Source organism: Channa argus, chromosome 18, assembly GCF_033026475.1.
Source record: "Channa argus isolate prfri chromosome 18, Channa argus male v1.0, whole genome shotgun sequence".
Taxonomy (NCBI): domain Eukaryota; kingdom Metazoa; phylum Chordata; class Actinopteri; order Anabantiformes; family Channidae; genus Channa; species Channa argus.
In genome coordinates, this window is record NC_090214.1 from 11,505,113 (window position 1) to 11,531,885 (window position 26,773).

Genomic DNA, 26,773 nt, shown 5'->3' on the forward strand with positions numbered 1-26,773 from the left:
CTCCATGTTGACACCAATGACACGTGACTTAATTTAGATTTTTGACTTTGAATTGATCCTAAATGCAAACATTTTAAATGCCGTTTTAACAAGTGTGCAACATCAGCTCTGAGAGCAGCGAGACTTGCTCTTAACAGACTTTGTACCAACTCTGGATGTTAGTGTAGGTTAGGAGTACTATCAATAAGAAAAACTCTATAACATAGGAATCTGATACAAGACAATAACAGATGTACATCTATTAGCTTCTTCAGCAAGAATTTAGTGAAATGTTAATAATGCTTTACATAGACAATTATATTGGAAGAGACAATATTAAAGCTAAGGCAACTAAACACATTTCAATCACATGCACAAGCTTGTGGTTTCTACAGAGATGTGAATGTGCACAAAGCTTACGCTTTTGGCCTGATTTTTGTAATCAAGATAATCACTTGGATTAGCAAGCAAATCTAAAACCTAAGCTCGACAGCAGTGATGAAACAAGTTGCACAGACAAGGAGAAATCATCCTCTGGATCCCCTTACAGAGAATAGTTTTATTTTCTGAATTCACATCTAAGCTGAAGAAGGTTAATGGATCAAGTTTCAATAATCCTTAGAGAAATAGTTTTAATATTCAATATTTTAATTTTACCTTTCCAAATATCAAGCAGTGGAAGACTTTATGTTCACTGGCAGGATTTTAACATCAGGTTTCAGAAGCAGGAGAATGAATCACTTGCAAAGTGGATAAAGTGCAGCAGCGGTGCCCCACTAGATGTTATTGATTAAATATATGGGAGGTCATGTAGGTTTTTATTTGGGTATGAGGACTCACTGTGGTTGAATGAAATGAAACTGCTGACAAAAAATAACCTCTTTCAGAGGAAGCCTTTACCTAAAGTTTCTGCTGGGGAAAGTATTTATAATGAAACAATACAGTAGGTATAGTGGCAGAAAAGAGAAGAAGTCATCCATATAGGATGTTAATGTGGCAATTTAGGAAAAATATCAAAAGTACAAGTAACTTGTTTTGCATTTATCTTTTGGAGCAGGTTTAGCTAATTTGTAAAATAGTTACATCCGTCGTCCCAGGATACAGTCTGCAGGAAGCAGAGGAAAACATGTTTTCTTTACACGCCCCGCCACACCACATGGTCACGGCTTAACAACAACATTGGCTGTAGAGAAATGACTTGAAGGCTCTGAAGAAGTTGTTTAGTCAAAAAGGCAGAGCTACCCGATTTGTTTTTCATTTCAGCCGGCGAGTCGCAACTTGAAACAGTGTCTTCATTTTGTGTGGACAGGAGACTGGTACAGGCCGTAAACTGTTGAAGGAAGGTGTGTGTACCTGAAGGGCTAGCGCGTGTGCTAACGGGGATTGTTGACTAAAATGAACGGCCATCTGAACGGTTTCCATAACGACTCGCTCATCGATGAAGACTGCTTTCTCTTCACTTCTGAATCAGTCGGAGAGGGCCACCCAGGTATTTTTTGAAGTTGTAACAGCCTGTCTGAGAGGTCGCTTCTTCTTTGAAAATGATAAGTAGCCTGATAGCGGGTTAGCCTCTCAAACAAGGTCATGTACCATGTTACTGTTAGCTCAGTGAGCTGTATCACTGTCAGCTGGGGTCTGCCCGATCATCCCCGTTTACCTCTGTCAGCAATCCTAAAAATTGTTGTTTCCACACAGTGTTAGAGTGATCTACATGTACTTCAAACTATCCCAGTACCAACAAGAGTAACTAAGTAGTTGTATGTTGGGGAATTACATTTTTTTAGATCAAGCTAGCTGTTATGTCGTTTAGCGGCAGCATGCTAACAAAACAGCGGCTAGCAGTATAGCTAAGAGCAGGTTAATTGGTTAATACTGCTGGCGTCTGTCAATCAAATAACGTTTGATCCGCATAGCTTCGTTATCTGAATTTATCACAAAAAATGGATCCACTAAAGATGACAGAATTGATGAATTTACTTGGTAAGAACAAAGCTAACCTAATATATGTGTTTTGTTTCCACCCGGATAACTAACTACCGCACGTATTGCGTCATTGTTAGGAAATCATCAACTTCAGAGATTACTTGCTCAGTAGCGGCGGTTATTTTCAGGTTCAGGTTAGTCTGTGTATAAATGAGTAACAAACCTGTTAATTAAAAGCCAGGTTCTTGTCCTGTCTCGTAAGACTAAAGTACCAATTTAGAGCTTTGAATGCACCTTTACCCTGACGAGTCATCTTTTACATACTCTTAAGCTGGTGTTGTTTAGGTACACTTTCCTCCTAATGTAGTTTAAAATGACAAACCTCCAGTTAAGCTATTGTCACATGAGTAAGAATATTTAGTGAAAAACGTGGTGGTTCAGCTTTATGATTGTTTTGGATGTTGTACACTAGGTTGATGTTTTGTTTAAAGGTCAGAAGACCTCTCAGCCTCCACAGTTGCCACAAACACCATTTTTAAAACAGTTTAACAATTTAGACAATATGTACCCAATAAACTGGCAATAAAGCATACATGTAAAACCTTGTAACTACAGACTTATTCAGTATGGTCTTTTTCTGCCCTCCCCAAACTGTTTTTCTGTCATTGTGTGCTTCTGGCCCTGCTACTTGAGTAGGTTTCACCAGGCAAGTTTGCGTCTGACTGCAACTTCTCACTTGGGCAGAAGCTTTAGATAATAGGCTTACCAGCACTTGTACATGTAGGCATTGCCGGGGCTGCTGCTCAATTGTGTGTGTATAGTAGTCACATTTACACTATTTCTAACTCCATGAAAATGAAGCAAAATGTAGTTTAAATGTATTGCAGGTAAATTTATATATTTGCAACATATCTCAATAACTTTAAGTCTCGGTACAGTAGGTCGGACCAATTCAAATGGTCACGGGGGGAAAAAAATCAGGTATTTACCTTTGTGCTACTCCACAGATAAGATCTGTGACCAGATCAGTGATGCAGTGTTGGATGCACACCTCAACCAAGACCCCGATGCCAAAGTTGCATGTGGTAAGTGTTTGGACCTGGGAAGCAGACAGACTATAAGCACTGTATAGTATTTATTGGTAACATATACTTGTTCTTGTGAGGCATGTAACAAAAAAGAGATGAGATTCAATATAATTATCCATGGAAATGACAATATCATGTATACATAGTCATTCCCATGCATATGGAAATGAATATACCAGAAATGCAGGTTTTAGAAACATTAAGTATATTGGCTGTTTAAGTTGCAAACTAGCTGCAGTTTTTCTTCGCCTGTAGGGATTAACCTCAGCCTCAGGCTGTTTAGTAAAGTTTGGTGTTTTTCACCAAACACAGTATTTACTGGAGCATAAACATTAACAACTAGGTGAAGTGACATCTTTACCACTAAGTCACTAAGTTTTCAAAGCCTTTAAATGATACTTGCCCATGTGATGTCTTAGCTGCAGTTCTTATAAGCGAGTTGTTTTTATTCTGTGCATTCCTATAATAAAGTGTAATATTCGCATAATCAGCATATTTTAAACTATTTTTTTTTATTTATATCAAGAGCTAAAAAATATATTTTTAAAATATAATAAAGGTATAAAAACACAAATGTAATTTACTTAAACCTGCTTTAGTAGGTAGTGTCCTCGGTTTCCTTTAACCGATTTGTTCTGTATAGTCTCTTAAACCTACTCTGATTCTCATCCCTCACACTGTATGTCATTGTCTCCTCAGAGACGGTTGCTAAGACGGGGATGATCCTGCTGGCTGGGGAGATAACCTCCAGGGCCAGCGTTGACTACCAGAAGATTGTCAGAGAGGCAATCAAGCACATCGGCTATGACGACTCCTCCAAAGGTACGGTCATCAAAGTTGGTAGAGTTTAGTTTAATTTGAGAATCATACAGTTATAGCCTCTTTCTTACGTAGAAATGAACTGTGAATGTGTACATTTTGAAGAGTGTAGGTTTTGATTAATAGCTTTAGTAGTGTCTGAAGTGGTTTTTATAAATGGCAAGCAGGTGAAAGATTTCTGTCACTTGTTCTACAGGCTTTGATTACAAGACCTGCAACGTGCTTGTGGCTTTGGAGCAGCAGTCCCCTGACATTGCTCAGGGTGTTCACCTGGATCGTAAAGAAGAGGATGTGGGTGCTGGTGACCAGGTCAGATGTTTTATATATTTATGATTGTGTTTGGCCCATAGTTGGGTCACTGGAGCCCAAAATATGGTGGTAACAATGTTTATGGTATTCTTTTGACCGCTAATTATGACAGGGTCTGATGTTTGGATATGCTACTGATGAGACTGAGGAATGTATGCCCCTCACCATTGTTCTGGCCCACAAGCTCAATGCCAAGATGGCTGAACTGCGGCGTAACGGAGGGTTGCCATGGCTTCGACCTGATTCCAAAACTCAGGTTAGACAAAGAAACTGTCCCCACTTCAAAATTAAGTTTCCACGGCTTTCATTGTTTACAGTGACTTAACTATTTAAGTCACCTAAGGGCGTGTTTCTACAAGCTAGTGTTATGTTTTTTTAAAATGTAAAGTTTATATTTGCTGGAGGTAAAATAACCAGCTGGTAAACTCTTCTATTTACATTTTTTGGCCCCCCTCCCCAGGTGACTGTTCAGTATAAGCAGGATCGAGGTGCCATGGTGCCGTTGCGTGTCCACACTGTTGTGGTCTCTGTGCAGCATGATGAATGTGTGAGTTTAGAGGAGATGCGTCGATGTCTAAAGGAACAGGTGGTGAAAGCTGTGATTCCCAGTGGGTACCTCGATGATGACACAGTATACCACCTGCAGCCCAGTGGCCGCTTTGTAATTGGAGGACCACAGGTGAGACATGAGTCAATCTCCAGTTCTTTTGTGCACTGCACAGTCACTGAAGGATAATTAAAATTTTAAATTGTATTTATTAACCAATCAATTTAAGGAATTCTGATTAGAGTTTCAATGAACACGTGATCGCCTTAGTCCAAGTCTTGAGATATAACTAAATTATTATAAGTCCATAGTATAAACAAAAGTTATTCTAAAACGCTTGTCAGAATTAACAAACCAGGCATTTGTATGTAATCTGCTTGTTCTTTTCCACAGGGTGATGCTGGCCTGACTGGGCGTAAGATTATTGTTGATACTTATGGTGGTTGGGGGGCCCACGGAGGTGGAGCTTTTTCTGGTAAGGACTACACTAAGGTAGACCGCTCTGCTGCCTACGCTGCCCGCTGGGTGGCCAAATCTCTGGTAAAAGCTGGTCTCTGCAGGCGTGTGTTGGTCCAGGTGAGGATACGACACAAGCAAAAAAAAAAAAAACTTGTATTCAAAAATGTATTCATATCAAAAGCCTGTAGGCCTTAATGTGGCTGATCATCGTCTCATACATCAGAGAGACTGTTGTAGTACATTCTTTGCATATAGTAGTACTTTCATTAGTTGCTTTTAGGCAGTTTGTCACTTTATACGCATTTTGTTTTGGGTGTGTTTTTAATTTCTTAATTTCCTTTCCTCACAGCTAATTTCGCAGTTGCCACTAGAGCCTCATTGATGGTAGATTTTTGAGACAGATTGTGATTTTTGATATGTTTTTTTATTTTTACTTAAAAACAAGGTGTAATATAAGCTCTGAAAAGGTATTTTCTGGCTCTTGTGTTAAATGTTTTAATGTTGGCATCTATGACAACTGTTTTAGGTATCCTATGCTATTGGAGTGGCCCATCCCCTTTCAATCTCTATTTTTCACTATGGGACCTCCAAAAAGAGTGAGAGGGAGCTTCTGGATATTGTAAAGAAGAACTTTGACCTCCGTCCAGGAGTTATTGTGAGGTATGTTTTGCTCATATCATATATGTATCACAATTTTACTAACATACCTACAGTAAAAACCCACACATATATATTTTACCAAATTTTTCTCTATTTATTTATTTAATGTTTTTCATGCATTTTATTTCTGTTTCAGGGACCTTGACTTGAAGAAGCCTATCTATCAGCGCACAGCAGCTTATGGTCACTTTGGTCGTGATATGTTTTCATGGGAGGTGCCCAAGAAGCTAAAGTACTGAGCCGCTTCTCTTCTCTCCCTGCACGTATTTGGTGTATTAGAGACAACCCATTATGTTTATCTACCTCCCTTGTTCTCCTCCTCCTCCTCCCCCTATTGTCCTTACACACAGCCACACCAGATCAGTCTGTACTACATGAAGTGATGCCTTTTCCCCTCCTATTAGTGTTGTACACATCCTTGAAGACAAAAAAAATATTAGTACACATGCCAAGGTAATCATTCAACCAGGCATGTTGGTAAAGTTTCTGCACCACTGCCTTGGTTCTGGGGGCTGAATAATGTTTTGTCTAATTTCCTCACACTGTGGCTACAGTGTAGACAAACCTATTTCTTAACAAACCTGATGTGTATTACTGACTAAATATTTAAACCAAAACAATTGTAGATTTGCAACAGGACCGTGTTTATATAATACCAGCAGTATAAAAAAAAATTACGTTTTTTAAATATTTGCCATTTTGAATTTCTGTCTGACATATAATTTTTTTTTATTATGTTTACCACTGTTGACTTAGTGATGCTTTAGCATAGCAAAAACATCATCTTTAAACCCCATTCACAAATGTATTTTTCTTATTTTGATGACATCAGCAGAGCCCAACACATCATGAATGCTGATTTTCTTAGTTGTGCTGTCCATTCAGGCCACATTATTCTGATGTTTTACAGAGAAGTCAGAAGCTGCTATTGATCGTGTGGCTAAGTTGGGCTGCACCCTGAAGTCACTCCAATTAGTTTTGTTTTTTGGGGTTTAAATGTCATGTGAATGTTTCAATGTTAAATATAGGTTAAGATAAAGGCTACTTATTCTTCTTGGAAGTGAATCTGGATGTAGCTACAGAGAACCCCAAATTCTCTTCTGAACAGGAGCTGCCTTTATCCAATAGAAACACAGTACTTGAAAAGATTTCTATAATACGGTTTGACTATTCCTTGGACCTAACAGTTTGACCAGCAAGGAATGACAACTAAATAGTGTGTGCCACATGTTTCTGTATCTTAAATCTGTTTTCATCTCTGTTACACATGTCGTGTCCTGACACTTTTAGTCACACCTGCACAATATGTAAAACTAGACTGTTATGAAAAAAAGTGAAGATCAGATGCACAGGTAGACCAAGAGAATGAGTTAGTTGTACTAAGGATGTACAAACTATTATGTTACTTTTTGCTTATGGAAGTTGAATCTTCCGGTTGAATTGCACAGTATATAGTTATTGAAATTACCCTAAAATGAAACGTCATCTGTTTTCATTGTTACATGGACTATACAGTAGTTGCCAATTGAATGTTAAGCTTGCAGGTGAAGGTTTTATTTTAATTTATTTTTAAAAGTTTCTCATACTTTATATTAAATCACTCTTTACATTGCACCCCAATGATGATAGGTGGCCAATGTGAAGGTAACTCACAAGGTCATCCCAATTCTTACTCCTTTAAAGACTGTTTTCAGGCATTTACTTAAATGAAAGGCAGATAAAGCTGGGGAAGATGTGTGCACAAATATACCTTTGACTGCTTTCGCAATTGTCCTTGACATTCTTTCTGGACGTCTATCAGCCACTGCTGTATTTTTTGTTTTTCTTTAAACAATACATTTTCATGGTCTTGTTCACCCACAGATGACACCAATGATTGGTTGGTGTTGTACAGAGAAACCAACCTGTTTACATTGTCCATGTGGGGGAATTTAAGTAGCTTTTTTTTCTTGGTAAGTACATTTTTGGGTAATAGGGGAAAAAAGCCGTTGTTTGTGGTTACTGACTGTGTAAAGTGCCTTTTCTCAATTCCTGCAAGTCCTATATCCCCACGTATGACTCCTTACTACCCCAACCCAACACTTTTAAGTTGCAGTTTCTTTAAAACCTTGAAATAAAGTCCACTCATGCTTTGTGCTTATGGGCTGTGTTTTTTGACCTTTTGTATCATATGATGATTTATATAAATGTAATTCTTTACATTACAATCCAATATTAGTTTATATGTTGCAACTCTAAATAGCTTGACTGTGGAGTTTCTAGCGACAGCCACATGTAGAATGAAAATAAAATATTAATATATGAAACACAATTCACTTATTCTAGCAGAATTCACATGAAACCCACTGGGCAGTTTGTTTTCTCACTTACAATGCATGTATGGTGTTGTGAAGAACTGCTGCTCATTAACCAGAACCAGTTTTACAAAATATTAACATAATGTACCTACATACACTCAGTAAACCTCACTTTACCTTGAAAGTTAATGTTTATAAAGCATCACTTTATCTAAAGTTGTACTTGTGTTACACCAAAAATCATCACCTCCTGAGAAAAAACAGAATGCTTCTGTAAAATAGTAGTAATTCCAGTCCATAACAAATTCCCAATTCTCATTAAAATTAATTAAAGTGTTTTTTAATAGTACAGAAGAATTCAGACCTGTTCCTAGGATATAAGCAGTGCTGCTTCACACCTTGTTAAATGTAAATCATACATTCGGGTAAATAATTTGAGTAAATAATCTGTGTAAAAAGTTATGAGACACATCACTGAAACTGATGAAGCCACCACAGACAGAATGGTACAAGGAAAATCTTCATGAAAACCCTAGCGCGTCAATGGAATAACTGTGAAATCTACCCATTTAAACCACATTTTTGCAATATTCCCTATAACTTCAGATAAGTCCTTTGTCAGTACTCCTTTGTCTGCTTAAGTTGCTTTTCCGCACGTGATTAAGACTGAATACAAGGAACAATCATAAAAAGGGCTTTATATCTGTGCAACATTCCTTGAAAGTAAAAGTCTGATAACACTTAAGCCAATAATATTGTTTCAGTCTCAGTTGTGCATTCAGTTTCTCCACTGAGTGCAGATAGTACATTAAATGACATAAAATGCAGCAAGATAATAAATTGGTCGGAACAAAAAAAGACTATCAGACAGAATGACACAGGTGTGGAGCAGCTAGAGAAGTATTTGCAGTATCATGTTGACAGCTCTGGGTCATTTATGGGGGACACAGGTTGATGTGTATTGTTGACCTCAACCTGAAAAAAGCACTTGAGCGATATTTTATATTTTATTAAATATTCTGATTATAACAGGGATTTAAGTTGTCACACAATTGTTAAATAAGTCCACCAACCTGATTTTATTAGAGTGTGTTGTAGTTCAGAGGCTTCCAGCAAGATTTCTGACAGTAGAACAGAGTCTGTACAGAGCAGACACAGGTCAAATATTATCACGTCTCAGCAGTTACAAGTGAACTTCTCAATAGCTCTTCACTTACTCCACACTTGACAGCAGTCTTGATGTCTCTGCACCTGTGTGTTGTCAAGGTGCATGGGTCTGAGTGTAAAAGATGATTTTAATTGATTTTGTTGTAGGCAAGTCACATTACATTCATATTTTTTAACTAATAATCCTTGACATTTCCTTAACCACAGCCCCACAAATCCCTAAGGGGGAAAAAGACTGACCTTGAATGGCACTTTCCTCCCTTTGGCACAGGCCAATGAGAGTGCAGATGGTCTGAGGTTTGGTGTACGTCTGAATAGCTTCCAGCACCATCTTACTATACTTTTTAATGATAGCCTCACATTGATCTTGGTAGATGAATGGCAAAATGTTACAAAACTTCTGCAGCTGCTTTATCACCGCATTCTGGAAAAGAGCAGAATTAAAGTAGCTATCATAATCTTTACGCTTTTCTGTCATTTAAATGTTGCACTGAGTGCAGACAGAATGCACCAGTATAACAGCAGACAGAAAGTCAAACAAAGGGGTGAAACAGTTTAACGCTGGCTGAGGCTAGTTCAAACTTAAATCCTACCCTGAAAACAGGAATCACCAACAGCAGCTTGAATAACTGCATTCAGTAGATCAACAGGATGTATAGTCAGTAAATTGTGCATTTTGTAAACACCAGCAGAGTTAAACGTGATTTCTGGTGGCATTTACTGTGTCTGTGTGCAAAATGAAGAAATATTGTATATATTCATGTGCATGTGTTTTTACCCTGCATGAGCATGACTCACCTCAATCATTTCTTTAGGCAGCAAAGCTTCCAAAATCTTGAAAATATAAAGGCAGGTGGGGCACTGGATTGTGGATTGATTAAAATGAATAGACACAGATAGCACAGGAATTTATGCAGATCCACATACAAATAGTCTTTTCAAATGTGTTCCTCAAAGGTGAACTCACATTTTCATTTGTCACAGCAGCCTGAAAGGCCTCATTGAAAAAATAGTGGAGAATCCTCTGCTGCTCGTCACAGGAACCACAGAGCAGAAGGAGTTTGCAGACCTGTGCTGGTTTCTACAGAGAGACAGGATCAACCTCTGAATAACTTCACAAACATGCAGAAAGCAAAGACTACAGAGCACCCTATTGCTATATTTTTATTTAACTAAATAAATTGAAGCCAATGATGAAGAATGCAGGCTGCAACTTACTACAACACCAGTAATGAAGCTTATGGCCAGTGGAAGCATCTTCTCCACCTCATCTTTACAGACTTTACTGGCTGGTGCAGGAAGGTGATCACACAGACTTTCAATGGCATTCATGACCTTTTTCTGGAATAAAGGAGCATGTTACATGTGTTAGATGTTGATGTTAGACCTCAACCACCATTCACACTGTCATTTACAAACCACAATCCTCAGGAGCACATAATAAAAAGTAAGGTGCATTTACATTTTTAAATTTGGCCAAGAATGACTCAACAGACTTTGAGTTGAACTGTAAAAAGGATTTTTACACTGTAAGGAATTACATCATTAGTAAAATCATTTTTACTTTTAATGTTAGAGCTTGTATATTTACAGGAATGTCTTACTCTGTCCTAGACCTGTTTAATTATTCGGTAATAGGCCTTTCATTGTTCACTTTATGTTCTTGCACTTTTACACTTTGCCTTGTGTAACATTAATAATGTTGATTAAATGTTTCCTAAATTAGCAAATTACACAACTAAGGCTGTTTTTGTTTTTTGTTCACAGCTTCCAAATTTACCCTGCAGCTTTTATTAGGGAGTGAAGGTGAGTGGGAGTTGTCTCTCTATATCCGTGTGTGACTCAAAATATTTTACTTAGGACATGTAAGTGACCCAAACATTCTTCTCTCTTGGGACTCAGATAGGAGTCGGGCAACACCAGCCATAGGAAACTTAGGAAAATATGACTTACCTGGAGATCTCTATCAGAAAACAGGTCAGCAAGGAATTCAAATGTTTGGGTGCAGTCCTCACAGACAGTGTGGGTCTAAATGAGAGTCCAAGAATGAAAATAACCTTCAGCTATATTGCTCAGTTACACATATCAGGTAGTCCCCCTCCAAGATTTTGTAGGTATATAATTATATTGCTGGGCATTGTTGCTACCTAAAATGTCTGATTAGTTGGTATCAGCAGCAGTAAATTACATTTACATTATTTTGAATAATACTTGTTATATTTCTTAAAGTTTGAATCAGTACAATATTACGTCGAATTTCACTGTAGTCATAATGTCTTTTATAAATTCATGTTACAACTATGTTTTCAGTGCAACACATACTTGTGTTATAGGACATTAAATGAACACTTACTTCTCTCAGAACATCTGGTGCACTCAGCAACCCATCTGACGTTGAAGTCAGAGCTGCAGGGATGAATTTTCAAAATCTTGTAAAATCACGTGACTTTGATAATGTGCACTTATTCACATGTTGACATGACCAATAAAAACTTGCGCGGCCTTACCACAGCCTTGGAGAACAATGGAGAGAAGAAGTGCAAACTTGATCAAGGCCATCCTCTGTAAATGTCAGGCTTTTGTAGAATAGCTTTCCTTCTCAGATCTGTGTTGCAAACTGCGAGAGAGGCAGCTTTTATTTGATATGCCCCACCTGACACCTAAAACCCTGTCCAACCAGAGTTTGGAAGAAAGAAAAAACAATATGCTAACATCAGTCAATCAAATTGAGGTTTTCAAACCAAGATGAAAAAACTTCCCACTTTCCTTTAAAGACTCTTAAAGACTCAGGTGTGTTTGTGTGTAATGTGGATATATTTGGAACACATACTGACTGCAATGTGTCAATCTATAGATGATTATTTTTAAAAGCAAAAACAGCAAAACTGTCTATTTAATTCATAACATTAATGCAGTATTTTTGTTCATATCTACTGTAAAATATTGGCCAGCTCACCTCCAGCCTCTAGTGCCGTACAGTGGTGATTTTTAAGAATATTTACTCAAGTTCTGTACTCAAGTACAATCTTTAGGTACTTTACTTGAGTGTTTTCATTTTATGTTGCTATTACTTTTACTACACTCGACTCAACATATCTGACAATTTAACAGTTACATGGCAAATTCATAACACAAAATATATTCAACAAATAACTGATTCAAGATTCAAAGAACTTTATAATTTCCAGAGGGAATAATCTTTGCCTTGATACAGCTGTTCTCTGTTTCAAAGGGAAGGGAAAAAACATACCCCCAAAAAATCCCAAGGCAATACAACATCTGTGAGTAAGATAAAAAGAAAATCTGAAAAGTTCGACATAAGGATATGATAACACAACTAAAATTCACAATAAAGGGCAGTTATAATAAATGTCAAAGGGCATTAATAATTCCATAGTGATGAAATGTCTTGTGCATAGCAACATAACAAGAAAACATTACTGTCAGGTTGTTAGTTCAGTTTCAATTCCAGTCCCCCTCCCACTTACAGAAGGAGGATGAGTTGTACAGTTTAAAGGGCACAGTGATAAAAAAGGCTCTTCTGTGACCCTCTGTGAAACACTTGGCAGAAAACAGTCCTTGGCTGAACGTGCTCCTCTGTTTATCCGGCACACTGTGTAGTAGGTGGGAGAAGTTTACACAGCATCCTCCTCTCAGCCACAACATGTAGAGGGTCCGGGTCCAGGTCCATGCCCAAAATAGAGACGACCCTCCTGATTATCTTGATCAGCCTGTTCAAGTCTACCAACTTCATGTTGCTGCTCCAGCAGACCAATGAAAGGTATTTGCAGGCCTCTGCAGAACATACAGTTGGCTCTGGGCCTTTTTCAAAACTGATGTCTAGTCCATTTTATTGTCTAAGTAGACTCCCAGGTATCTGTATTCCATTACAACCTCCCTTTGTTATTGCCTAAACTCCACTGCCAATTCCTTTGTTTGGTTGAATTTAAACTGCAGCAGATTAAGCCCAACCAGTCCACATTGTCGTCCATCACTGACCACTATTCTCTTGTATCTTCACGCTGAACACATACCACAGCAGCAGAGTCATCAGAGAACTTCTGAAGGTGGCAGGACAGGAGTTGTGTAATGGCTGAAATATACAGGGTGAATACGTAGAGGGACAGAACTGTCCTCTTTGGAGCATCTGTGCAACAGACCACAGTGTTTGACACAAAATGATGGTGTATTATTAGGGATTAATCACTTTTATTTTGTTCCACATCAAGTCTCTAGGTAACAGAGATTGTTGTCTTTATTTTTCCAAATCAGTGATACAAACTGTGCTCTTGAGCAATGTCTTTAACTTCAACTCAAAAAGGTGTAACTGTGCAGTGGCCATAGGTCAGACTGTGGGTGTACTGGGCAGCTTCCAAGTGTGAATGTGTAACTTTGTGAATATATCAGAGGGTTTCTCATGAAGACAGACTGGCAAAATGTCCAGGCTGGACCTCACCTCTCTCCCTATGATAAGTGGAATGAAGTGGAAAAGGTTACAGATAATGGATGGATGCAACTAACTAAAGGTTAAATGTGTTTTTAAAAATGAATTATTTCAGAAATAACAGAGATTTTCAGAAATAATTGTCCGATAGTTTCGTCCTTAAGGCTTTATACTAATAAACATAGACTGAACATTTAAAGTCTCTCAGTCAGGTTGATGTCCAGAGAAATAACATATAGATAAGTGTATTTTTAGAGCAAGTATTTAGTACTTGAGTCAGAGTGAAGTATTTGTAGTGTTATCGTAAAGTGTGCTGTCCTTGTCGTGCAGCTAGGTGGCACTGGGTCCCCATATACAATCCTGAGTTTAAGTTTTTAGTCTCTGCTTATTAATTACACTGATCTCTCTTCTTTAGTTCGGCTCTCCTGGGACCACCTTGAGTTTACTACAGAGACCTCAGGATCCAAGGGTGCTAAGAGAGGGATTTTAACTTCCCAGGGATTTCGTTTACAAAAGGTTTTCATCCTGGGGTTCTCCCACAGATGAATCTACTGGCTACTGTTCTATAGGGGAAGCAACCAGCTTAACTAACCTGCACTGAGTAGCTTTCTTTTTGATAAATACATTTTTAACTCATGTGAATAAGCCTGTGAATGTGATTGTGGTTTTCTCATTTCCTAAAACACTTCTTCTTTTTCTTTCGGCCGCTCCCTTTAGGGGTTACGACCGCACATGATCCGTTTCTATCTTACTCTGTCCTCTGTTTCTTCCTCTGTGAAACCAACTTCTCGCATGTCCTCTTTCAAAGCAACCATTAACCACCTCCTTCATCTTTCAATTCTCCTCCTGTCCGGCAACTCCATTTTCAGCCTTCTTTTCGCGACATACCCTGTCCCTCCTCTACACATGTTGTTAATTTCAAGCCTTGTTAAGTGATGGGGCATGCGAACACCCCCTTTTGAGGATGGCCCCTATACTTTTCTGTTTGTGATTGGAAGTCTTGTTTTGAAATGGCAATGAAAAGTGGCAGTAGGTTGGTAAAAGTGCCAACGTGCCTTTGCAAAAGACTGTACTCTCCCAGTTTGCAGGATTTTAAATTTGCAGATCTTGTACCGAGCTGCTGAAAAACTGTCCATGTATTTATTGTCTTTAGTTTTTGCAAAAATTTCGCTTCCTCTAAGAATTTACATAGTGTGATGTAACTTTGCATTCTCTTAAATTTACTCATTAATTATTATTTATTTTTTATTTTTTTGTCCTTTCGGCTTATTCTGTGAGTTCATGGTCGCCACAGTGCATCATTTCTCCGCATGTTGATGTGGCACAGTTTTTACGCCTTATGTCCTTCCTGACGAAACCCTCCCCCAGTTCTACCGGGTTTGGACCGGACCACTATGGAACTGGGGATGGGCTGTTGGTGGTTCAGTGTCTTGCCCAGGGACACATGAGGCACTGAGCCACTGCCACCCCAAAGTGAATGAATGAAACTAAAATGACATGAAAACAGAAGTAAGAGTAAGTGGTAAGGGGTGACAAAGATGATCACTTCTGGTTGCAGAATAATAAAAACAATGTCCACAAAACTCAGAGATCAGTTTCTTTTATTACTTTCACTACTTGCTGTTCACAAATTGCTGTTGAGTAACCACACCCATACTGCAGATTCACATACAGTACTCACTCACTCTGAGTAACAGGCTTTGAAATATAAAAATACTTAACCTCAATTAACTTTAAAACCTCAAATGTTCAGGTTCAAACATTTTTAAAAATGAGCTGCTATGAAATACTATAAACAAACCAGTCTATAGTATTCCCATAAAAAGAAATACAAAAACTGTTGTAATTGCAATTGTTGTGCATTTTTAATTGGCAAAGAAGCAGTCACACCGCATGTGATACAGCCAGTGTTGTTGCACAGCCCATTCCATGCCATTTACATTCAGTTAAATCTCTTCACATTTCTTTGAAAAGATTACATGACACCTTATTAAAGCTGATGAAGCCGAAAAGCTTTGTATATGTAACAAAGCATGATTAGTACAAATGACAACAAAAACCTTGATAAAAATGGAAAAATCTTATCAAATACAGCCTATGAAATAATTATGAAACTTTGAGAAAAGTTTGGCAGTCTGAGTTCAGGTTTTTCTGCACTCAGTGCAGTCTGTATATAAAACGCAAAATCATAAAATGCATCAAGAAAATAAATCAGTATCTGAAAGAAACACTGTCCAAATGACACAGGTGAACAGCATTTACACAAATATGTGCATTTTAATGTGGAACATTTTGGGGATATCCAGGTACATGTACTCTCTGGCGCCATCCTGAAAATAAGAGTTCAGTTTTTAATAATTTTATTAACAACAACAGAGGTGTACAGCACAGGACAAGCTAATCGAGGATGCAGGCTCACAGACAACCAAACCTGAGTAGAAAAAGATTCAGTGTTGGTTTTATAATCAGCATTATATGTTATTTTGGACCACATGGAATGGCCAAAGTTATCCTGCAGATTTATTGTTATCACTAAACTGTTATATACATGTATTTCCACCTACCTGATTGTTTCATGTTATGGCTTCCATGCAAATTTCTGACAGTAGAACAGAGTCTGTATAGGGACGAAACAGGTCAAATGTTATCACTATAGACCAGTCATAAGCCAAATAAGCTTATATTTGAATAGTGGTTCACTTACTCCACATTTGACAGCAGTCTTAATGTCTCTGCACCGGTACGTTGTCAAAGTGCATGGGTCTGAGAGCAATAGAAAAGATGTTTGAATGATTAGTGACTTGCTAAGAGAAAACCGTTTCATATTTTGGGTAAATATTTGCACATTTTAGAATGAATCTATGAATCAGTTAAATCTTAGTTTAATCTTGGCTACATCCCTGTGCATAAGACTGAATGAGAAGCAGGCTGACCAATGGGAACGTCCTGCCCTTTGCACAGGTGGATGAGACTGCAGATGGTTTGAGGGGTGGCATAGCTCAGGATTGCATCCAGCACTGTCTTCCCAAACTTTTCAATGACATTCTCACATTGATCCCGGTAGGTGGAAGGCAAAATGTGGCAAATTTCCTCCAGCAGCTTGGTCACAGCACTCTGTAAAACAGAGAGTACTGTTCTATAGTACTCACAGAGAGTACTGTGGCATTCAGACAACACTGAATGCCACCAGCGTTGTCTGGGGGCATTCAAATGTCTTTGGGATAGATTTCTTGAATTTGTGTGTGTGTGTACCATATATGTACAATAGAGGACAATTAGTGATAAAATAAATAAACCTTGTGAATAAAATAAATAAAATAAAAAGATTCACTAAACTTTTTAATTTTTTTTCTGTGAATCTTTCAAACATTTGCAATTTCCCTTACAACTTCAGTTCAAATATTGTTTTCTTCTCTCTGAACAGGTATTATACACAGCAAAATCACAAAATGTGCCAAGATAACATGTATCTGAAAAATAAATCCTATCAGAAAGAACACCACAGGCATAGAAAAGCTAAATAAATATTTGCTACATCGCTGCACACTGTGGAAGGACAGAATATAAAATAGAAAGTAAATGATTATACATCTCATCCACATAGCAGCACAGTCAACAGAGTTTTCTGTTGGCATTTAGTGTAAATGTCCGTGTCCAAGTCAAAGAAATACTAAGTTTCTTTTATGCGTGAATGCGACTCACCTCAGTCCTTTCTATAGGCAGCAAGTCTTCCAAAGCCTTAACAAGAAAAATGCAGAAGGAGCACTGGCTTGTGGGCTGCACCTGATCAGTTGACACAAACGGTTGAGGTAGTTAAAAATATCCACATATCCTCTTGAGAGCCAGCATATTCATTTATGTCCCCTGTGTTGGACATTTGTTTTTATCTATGACTCATTTTTCTTTGACTCATTTGAGTTACCCTACCAATTGCTGGTGTGCTCAATAGAAGACATCCTGGCTTTTACAATGTTTGGGTGGGATGAGGGGAACATGCTAAGATACAGTAGAAACTGCAGCAAAATGCTTTTTTTTCCCTCTCAGTTCTTAGGAGGATATACATTTTCTTTTCAAGTATGTTTCTCACAGGCAAACTCACATTTTCATTTGTCACAGCAGCCTGAAGTGCTTTATTGACAAAATATTGGAGCATCCTCTCCTGCTCATCACAGGAACCACAGAGTCCAAGGATTTTGCAGACCTCTGCGGGCTTCTACAGAGAAACAGGATTGACCTCTTAGCAAGATCAGATACATGAAGAAAGCAAAGACGACAGAGCACCCTATTTCTACAGTATTGAATTTAATCAATATTAGTAATAAATTCAAGCCAATGATGAAGAATCCAGCCTGCAACTTACTACAACACCAGTAATGAAGGTGATGGCCAATGGAAACATCTTCTCCACTTCATCTTTACAAATTTTACCAGCTGGTCCAGGAATGTGATTGCACAGAATTTCAATGCCATTCATGACCTTTTTCTGGAATAAAGAAGTATGTTAGATGTTAATGTTAGTCCTCAAAGCCAAAAAGTTCGTCATGATGGCCATTGTGTCATGCTCACAATATAAATCTAAACCGGAGGTAGGGAGGTAGAAGCAAAACCATTTGATTTTAGAGGAGACATTATTCACTTTGCCAACCACAGTGACTCCACACTTTTTCACAGCCCAGAATGAATAGGAAAATACACCTCCTTTGTACCCGGTGCTATTACATTTTCCAGTTTGTAAAAGGCTTGATCAAATAAAAGAAAAAAACATATAAACTTTTACCCTTGGGCAGCAAATGTTGACAATGTTGATAAAGTATTCACAGTTTTCATGAAAACAGATGGAAAGGTGAATGGTGAAATGTCTTTCTATAGTGATGTGTCATTCACAAGGGTTCATCAGGAACAGAAAAATGCCCTGGTTTAATAGATTACAAGTACAACAACATTTCATTTCAGCTTTGGTTACACACAGAGAAACTAGGAAGCTGTTTAGCAACAGTAAGAAAAGGGGACATATTTGGGTTGTGTGTGGGCATATGTGGGCATTTCGATGCATGCATGACTGATTATATATTATATGCATTTCTGAAAGTCAAGAATGTGCTTCAACTGATAAAAGAACAGGTGGAAAGCAATTACAGGAAGTTTTTCAATTCATTTCTAAGAAGTATTGCAAAGATACCACAAACTATGGACATACAATATGAGTTTAATATGAGTGAAAAAGTTATAAAAGGAGGAATATGCTTTCTGCCCTCACCTGGAAGTCTGCATTGGAAATCAGGTCAGCAAGAAGTTCAAATATTTTGGTGCAGTCCTGACAGACATCCCCATTGTGAGTCTAAATAGGAGTCAAAGAATTAAATTACTGTAAAATTATAAATATCAGGTGGCTAATTTATGCATGACATACGTTTGTGAACAGCATTTGTTGACTTCAAAACCTCAAGTGTGTAATGTTCATATAGAGGAGTTGTCATGAGGAAGAACATTTTTGGCTGGATCACAAAAGGAAGTAAAAGCGAAAAAAGGAAACGTAAACTTTTGATACTTCATTTTAATATTCTTGGAACAAAAACATGCCCAGAGACTTCCTGATTTTGAAGAAAGCTAAAATTTAGTTCTTGCTGTTAAAATTAAATAGAGATCTTCAGGGTTTTTCTCAAAGAGTGGAACAATAGCATTAATATTTGATATGGCCATGCAGCTCCATCAGGTAGCCTAAGCCTTAGACTTCCTTTGACCTAAACCTAATTCTAAAATGTCCTCACTTCAGTGGTGCCTTGCTAATGTATTCATACCCCTATAAACTTTTCCACATTTTGTCACCTTACAACCACAAATGGAAATGTATTTAATTGAAAAGTGTGGCGTCCATTTGTATTCATCCCCCTTTACTTTGAAACCCCTAACTAAAAACCTTCACCTAATTAGTAAATAGAGTCCACCTCTGTGTAATTTAATCTCAGCATAAATACACCTGTTCTGTGAAGCCCTTAGTGGTTTGTTAGAGAACATTAGTGAACAAACAGCATCATGAAGTCCAAGGAACAAAACAGACTGGCCAGGGACAAAGTTGTGGAGTAGTTTAAACCAGGGTGGAACATGTGGAAGAAGGTGCTCTGGTTAGATGAGACAAATACAGGGCAATCCTAGAAGAAAACCTGTCAACGTTTGCAAAAGATTTGAGACTGGCGAGGAGATTCAGCTTCCAGCGGGGCGACAACCCTAAACATACAGCCAGAGCTTCAGTGAAATGTGAGATCAAAGCATATTCATGTATTAGAATGACCCAGTCTAAGTCCAGACCTAAATCCATTCGAGAATCTGTGGCAAGACTTGAAAATTGCTGTTCACAGGTGCTATACATCCAATCTGACCAAGCTTGAGCTATTTTGCGAAGAACGGGCAAATATTTCGCTTACTAGATGTTCAAAGCTGGTTGACACATAACCCAAAAGACTTGCAGCTCGAATTGCAGCGAAAGGTGGTGCTACAAAGTATTGACTCAGGGGGGATGAATACAAATGCCTGCCACACTTTTCAGATATTTTTTGGGAAAAAACTTTAAAAAACATTCATAATTTTCCATCCACTTTACAATTATGTAACACTTTGTGTTGGTCTACCACATAAAATCTCATAAAATAAATTTACATTTGTGGTTGTAATGTGAGTTTGTGTTTTGACTTTTGCCAGGTACTGTAAAAGTCAAACCAGCCCTCCCTCTGCTCAAAGTGGTCCTCTGTCAGCTGTTGTACAAGAGCACACGCAATTCATGTTTTACTGTAATAAAAATACCTTACAAATTTGTATTGAGTGCAACACATATATTTTTTTATAGGAAATTGAAAATCATCACTTACTACTCTCAGGGCATCTGGAACACTCAGCAAATCATTTGTATTTAATGTTGAAGTCAGAGCTGCAAATATGAATGTTAATAATTAATATCGTTACAGCAATTTAGCCCAACAATCAACTTTGTTTGAATGGCCTGTGTACACAAGTATTGTGTTACCAGTGTTACCATGACTGATGAAACTTGTTTAGTCTTACCACAGCCCTGGAGACCAATAGCAAGAAGAAGTGCGAACTTGACCAAAGCCATCTTCTGTAAATTCCAGGTTTTGTGTTGAATGACTGTCCTCAGATCTGTGCTGGGAACTGTAAGTCTAGCTTATATATGATATGACCCACCTGATATCTACGGTAAAGCCCCCTCCAACCAGGTTTTGAAAAAAAAAAAAAAACAGCAACCCTCGTGCTAGTTTTAAGCCTTGCGGAACAGTTTTTTTTTCTTTCTCTCAATATGCTTTTATTAGTCAAGTTTCATATTCAGTTCCTCAAAACCCTCCACCAAAAGGTGAAAAACCTTCAACAATTTTTTTTATGTATCAGATGTGTTTACAGATAAAGATATATTTAAAATGTGCAATGTGTCTTAGCATCCTGTTCTGCCTTTTGATTAATTCTAGCAATAAACACTGAGATATTTTGCACTTTCATATAAAGTATTGTCATTACTCTTTATTATTAAGCTGTTCTGCTGTTTTTGTTCATACTATTGTTTTTTTCTGTACTGTCTTAGAGCGCTCATATCCAGGATCTACTTTACTTTACTACTGTACTGAAGTATAAACCCTGTTTTTGAAATTGTTGGTTCACTGTTTCAATGCATAACGGCTTGAATAAAAAGGAAATGCAATAATTTGCAAATCATGTGAAACCTGTTTTTGATGTAAATAGAAAAAAAACAACAAAGCAAATTTTTAAAATTTATTTTAAATCTGATGACAGCAACATATTAAAACAATTGGGACAGGGGCATGTTAACTACTTTGTTGCAGCACTTCTTTTAACAACACTCTATACGTACAGTATGTGGAAACTGAGAGACTAAATTTGTTGTTCCTGTTACATTCAACATTAACAGTGTCTTTACAGGTTTGCAGGCTATCCATGCCATGTACAGGAAAAGATTTCTGACAGTGGTTTGCAGAAGTGTTTCTGAGCCTATGCATTGATTTCCACAACATAATCAGGTCGGTTTTAAATGCAGTGCTGCCTTAGGACTCTGAAAATAAAGGCCATTTAGTATTGGGTAGTAGCCTTGTAGCGTACAGCATTGTCTCTAGATTCTCTGAATCTTTTAATATTATGAACTGTAAATGTTTTTGCATACACTCCCATCCAAAAGCATTGGAACAGTGAAGCCAATTTCTTTTTCTTTCTTTTATTTTTAATTTTTTTGCTGTAGACTGAAAACAAATTGGGTTTGACATCAAAAGATGAATATGAGACAAGAGATTAACATTTCAGCTTTCATTTCTAGATATTTACATCTGGATTGGATACACAGCTTAGAAGATACCATCTTTTGTTTCAATCCACCCATTCAAATGAGCAAAAGTACTAGACAGGGGTTTAGACAGACAGGGGTCTGGTGTATTTCAAAAACGTATTATAATTTACAGTGCATTTGTATGTACACTACCATGTGGATACACTAAAGCTTTAATTTTTTTTCATTTCAAGGCTGATTTCTAATCAAAGTTTTTATCTGAAAATATTCTACCTGTCAGCTTCCAAAAAACTATACTGTATTAGCAAATAGTCAGAGAAAACATGTAGAGCAGGCAAAGTTCTTTTGAACACACGTGTCATGTAAAATCTGAGCCAAAGCTCACCTCTCATTTTATCTTAATTTACTAAGGTATTTGTACATGTAAATGGTGTCAGTGTTGACCCCTGGTGGTAGTGGAGAGCAAGACATACCCTCGCCTCTCTATTGTTATTATGTGTCAATAAATCAACAAACATTTAAAATGAATACATTTTAACATAAGTGTACAGATAAATTGCTGTCTTAGTTAATTGATGAATTGAATTGAATTGTATTGTATAATGTATTTTATATTTTTATATTTATATGTGATCTAGATCTAAGGCTCCACTGTTAGTACTACCTGTAAGCAACATGGATCTGAGAAAAACTCAATTTCAGTTCCCTGTATGTATGTACTCTACATGTGAAAGAACTGACAATAAAGCTTGACTTGACTTGACTTGACTTGAATCACACACGACCTTTGCCTCCAGTGCCACCATGAGGTTTACATTTGTTTTTTCGCTTTGACTGGAACACCCCTGCAACAATCAGATGAAAGATATTGGACCATTCATCCATTATCTGTACCCACTAATCCCATTCAGGATCACAGGGGGCTGGGGCCTATCCCAACTGGAAAAGACAGGTTACCATTCCATCTCAGGGCCGGAGAGATACTTATTGTTGCCCTGAGCTCCATTTTCCCCTGATCTTAATGTGGAAGTTGTAACTATCCAAATTGTATTTGCCTTTAGTAGACTTAGACTATTAAACTAAATCCTTTTTGTACACAAAATGGATCCTCTGCAGTAAATCATGCTGAGATCAGGATGAAAATAATGGGCTATCTACAATGTAGGCTTCATTCTGTCATGTCAAGTTGACAGTTATGGTGAAATGTACATTAACAAAGAGGGTGAACGCAAGACAGAGGGGAGGGATAGACACACTTTAGTAAGGTTTTATAATTGTCATTAGAAAAACTAGGGTAGCTGATGTGTAAGGGGCTGCTGTGTTAAACAGGCTTGTTCAAATCCATGACTGCATCCTGGCACACAAGCAGCATACGAAAGCAGTCTATTAGCAATGATAATTGTATGACATATCTCATCCAATCATCATTATTGACTGAAGATAGGCTATCCAATTTCAACTTCACTGAGCAAAACCACAAGCCTCCTGACTAAAACAGAACATAAATTATCTCCTTCCCACTCTTTAGTAAGTAGAGTCCACAATCTTGTTTGCACCTGTTACTAAGTTGTGGCCAAAACATAGTATATCATTCCCATGGCTTAATGAGTCATGGCTAGGGAATATTATATTCTTATCTCACCATGGGGGCTCAGAATGTTTCTCCCTTTTCCCTCAGTATTACCCACCTATATATTCCAAGAGTTGGCTCTGCCAGGACGATTGCTGCATATAAGCAAATTAAGTACTGTTATTGTTATATATAAAAAGTTAGTTACAATTACAATTATCTTCTTGTCTTTATGACCTACGTTTGATCATAGAGCGTGTGTTTCATTCCAGTAAGTCATCTCTGCAGCAGCGGTATCAGGAAGTATGTACTGTACTAAAATATAAACCAGGTTGCAGTAAAAAATACCACAGCGTGGTTTATATGATAAATGTCTTTACTGTTTCCTTGATAGTTAGCTGACCTGGATTTACAAGTAAAAACAGATTCAAGAGGGGCTGAAAAAGACCTATTGCTTATAATCCCTGCATCTAAAAATGCAAGTTAAAACTCTATCATGCAAAGACAAACAAATATAAACAAGATGTAAACAAAATAAGTTTTCAATTTTCCTTCTGATGTGATGTATTTTTTTTGTGTGTTTGTGTAAATCATGCGCCCTATAGGCTAAAGAGCAGATGGGCCACCCGGCTTGTTATCGGCACACCATTTAAAAGCCTCCATCTGTGATGGTATACATGTGCAGGATTGTGTGTATGTGTGTGTGTCTGTGTGATATCTATAAAACATTCCCTTCAGATTTTGTAATATTTATATTTACATAAATAGTCTAACTAGTCATCACTGTTAAAAGAGTGCCAACAGTTACTTTAGTCCTTACCAATTCACCTTTTCCAGGAAACAAAAACCTGATTTAAAAAATCTATAATGTATGTAACTTTATATATTGTGGCTTGTGTTTTTAACACAGGGAAATGTGATGAAGGATAGAAAGCATCTGTAAATGCAACACACATGAGCAGTTCATGAAACTAGTGGCATGACTAAAGCCAAGGGGTGGGTGCAAAGTGGTCAGGAAGGGCTATAAGTTATGTTCTTTGTTAAATTTAATATTTTAGGTAAAATATAATTTAATGAGTGTACAGCCCTACATGCAGTATATCTCTGGGGTATCCTTCTCCTCTTCACACTAAATTTTGTTTTCAGATGAAAAATGTGACTATACATGAAAAAGATGTGGCTTTTTTAAATTGGCTTTTAGTTTCGTAAGAAACAGCAAAATTAAAATAACATTGTTGGTTGTTTTTCACCCGGGCCAAGTAATATATTCATTAGGCATACAAAGGCCTAAATATTTCTTAATGCTTGCCACATGTTGTCAGCCAGTGTGCATTTGCAGTCATTTTTGTTTTTGCTGCAGTGAGAGACAGAATGTCTAAGAAATGCAAAAACAGACTTTTTCTCTGGCTGTGATTATAAGCATTGCACAACATTGATGACAGTATCATCAGTAATATAACTTAAGAATTCCTGCATGTTGGAAATGCTTTTTAGTGTAATCAGTCTGGAGGAAAACCCTGCAATTTATTGTCTTCAGCAGCATACAGATTTCACTGCTTCCCTGTGTTCGTGAAAAAGGTGATGTCTGCATCATTCAACTTTGTATGCTAAGTAACTGTTATCATAAATTGTGCACATGACTCATGCATTGTCTAAAACAACTCAAACAAAACCTGCTGTTTTTCAATTTTAATTTATTAAGTGTTTTCATTTCTGACTGTGCAAAATTGTTTATTTCATTTCAGAATTTCCCAACAACACACCATCACCACATACAGAAGAAACGTACTCTCTAAATACCACTGGTGAAATGTGATTTCTTGCTAAACCTAGAGATTGACTAACATTATTTCAGCCACTGCTGTTTATCTTCTTTTTTCTTCCATTTTAGAGGAAACTGGGCAGGGCTGGTGCAACTCTCCTGCGGATGTTGAAAATGTGATTTTAAAGAAGTGTGAAATTTTACTTTGACAGTTCTCAGACAAGATGAACTTTTATTGACATTATTTAGAAGAAATGATGAACTTTATGATCTTTTGTAAAAACAATTAATTGCCTTTACTTGTTAAGGAACTAAAGAATACTGTGCACTGTCTGTGACTGGGGTCACTTTATTAATCTTTAAAGAGTTCTTGACACAGAAACGTGACTTGGTTAACAAACTTGTCAAGGGTTCATGTTTATTGTACAGTAATGAATGATCAATCTACAGTATAGTGACGTAAAACTCTTTCATTTTATCAGTTTATCATTGTTAGTTAATGGGCCAACGAACTTTTTCCCATCAATCTATTCCGTGTTTGATAACACTGAAGCTTTTCTAGATACAACAGCCACTGGGTTCCCCACCCAATTACACAGAAACATATACAAACAGTGTCATGGTAAACCTCTGTTTGACTGTATGGTGACCTTTGCTTTTACTCACTGTACAACCCTGTCTCACACATTTAACCTATTATTTATTCATCTACAGTATGCAGCTATGTGACTAACAGCTTAGGTTAATACAGAGCTGACTTGGACTCTTAACCTGATTTCCTAATCATTCAGAGGATTCTGTGTGACTGTGGCTCAGGAAATAGAGATGTTGCCTACCTGCCTGGGGTTGTCAGACTGAGCTCCATTTCCTCCTGTCTGTATGTTAAAGTCCCTTCAGGCAAGACACTGAACCCTAAGTTGCTCCCGTTCATCCAGGCATCATCATCGGAGTGTGAGTGTGTAAATGGGTGAATGTGAAGCAAATCACTTTTGTAAAATGCTTTTGATAACAATAAGGAAGAAAAGCATTATATAAGTGCAGACCATTAAGCTATGTGGCAAACAAATGTATGTTTTTCTATAGTTTAATAACACTTTGAATATTTATCATTAGGAAAGAGTGTCAATTGCTTCATCTTTAAAATACTTTCTCAATATGATCAGTTTCTGTGTTGTAACTATGTAGGTCCTCAGCCACAGTATGGCAACATCAGTAAACTAGTGGACAGAACAACTATCTTAGTTCTCTCTGTAAAAACAAATTGATGAGGCAACACTAACTTCTCTCTACCTTCTGGCTCACTGATAAACTACAGGTTAATGAGGTCAGGGCTGTCTTGTTGTTCCATCTCCCAACATTGTGCAAGCAAAGCTTAACATTCAGCTACTTTTAAAGAAATAAAATGACAGAAAATGTTAGAAAGAGTGAAACATGAAAATAAAAATTA

General features: G+C 37.4%; 3 protein-coding genes across 8 annotated transcripts; 1 reads left to right on the plus strand and 2 right to left on the minus strand.

Annotated features, from left to right (window-relative positions):
• Positions 1-1,107: 1,107 nt before the first annotated feature.
• Positions 1,108-7,920, plus strand: mat2aa (methionine adenosyltransferase 2Aa). The gene is made up of 9 exons (XM_067483929.1): positions 1,108-1,468; positions 2,910-2,987; positions 3,690-3,812; positions 4,006-4,118; positions 4,231-4,374; positions 4,579-4,797; positions 5,059-5,241; positions 5,651-5,784; positions 5,921-7,920. Exons 1-9 carry the CDS (start codon positions 1,375-1,377, stop codon positions 6,021-6,023), a joined length of 1,191 nt encoding a protein of 396 aa, XP_067340030.1. The 5' UTR covers positions 1,108-1,374; the 3' UTR covers positions 6,024-7,920.
• A 479-nt stretch (positions 7,921-8,399) lies between these two features.
• Positions 8,400-11,899, minus strand: sftpba (surfactant protein Ba). Of its 5 annotated transcripts, none has more exons than XM_067483934.1 (10): positions 11,756-11,899; positions 11,602-11,654; positions 11,202-11,276; positions 10,467-10,589; positions 10,216-10,329; positions 10,047-10,109; positions 9,489-9,672; positions 9,299-9,332; positions 9,155-9,220; positions 8,400-9,056 (listed from the first exon to the last, which is right to left on the minus strand). In XM_067483934.1, the coding sequence occupies exons 1-9, from the start codon at positions 11,805-11,807 to the stop codon at positions 9,181-9,183; spliced, it is 738 nt and encodes a 245-aa protein (XP_067340035.1). In that variant the 5' UTR covers positions 11,808-11,899; the 3' UTR covers positions 8,400-9,056; positions 9,155-9,180. The 5 variants fall into 5 exon arrangements, with proteins under 5 accessions (XP_067340035.1, XP_067340034.1, XP_067340032.1 ...); XM_067483933.1 differs by having other exon boundaries at positions 8,400-9,068; positions 11,756-11,892; XM_067483931.1 differs by having other exon boundaries at positions 9,299-9,357; positions 11,756-11,889.
• A 3,377-nt stretch (positions 11,900-15,276) lies between these two features.
• LOC137104004 (prosaposin-like) lies at positions 15,277-20,903 on the minus strand. Of its 2 annotated transcripts, none has more exons than XM_067484795.1 (10): positions 20,749-20,903; positions 20,556-20,614; positions 18,950-19,030; positions 18,053-18,175; positions 17,792-17,905; positions 17,395-17,475; positions 16,626-16,806; positions 16,397-16,455; positions 16,257-16,309; positions 15,277-16,022 (listed from the first exon to the last, which is right to left on the minus strand). In XM_067484795.1, exons 1-9 carry the CDS (start codon positions 20,798-20,800, stop codon positions 16,271-16,273), a joined length of 789 nt encoding a protein of 262 aa, XP_067340896.1. In that variant the 5' UTR covers positions 20,801-20,903; the 3' UTR covers positions 15,277-16,022; positions 16,257-16,270. The 2 variants fall into 2 exon arrangements, with proteins under 2 accessions (XP_067340896.1, XP_067340897.1); XM_067484796.1 differs by having other exon boundaries at positions 15,277-16,123.
• Positions 20,904-26,773: the final 5,870 nt, after the last annotated feature.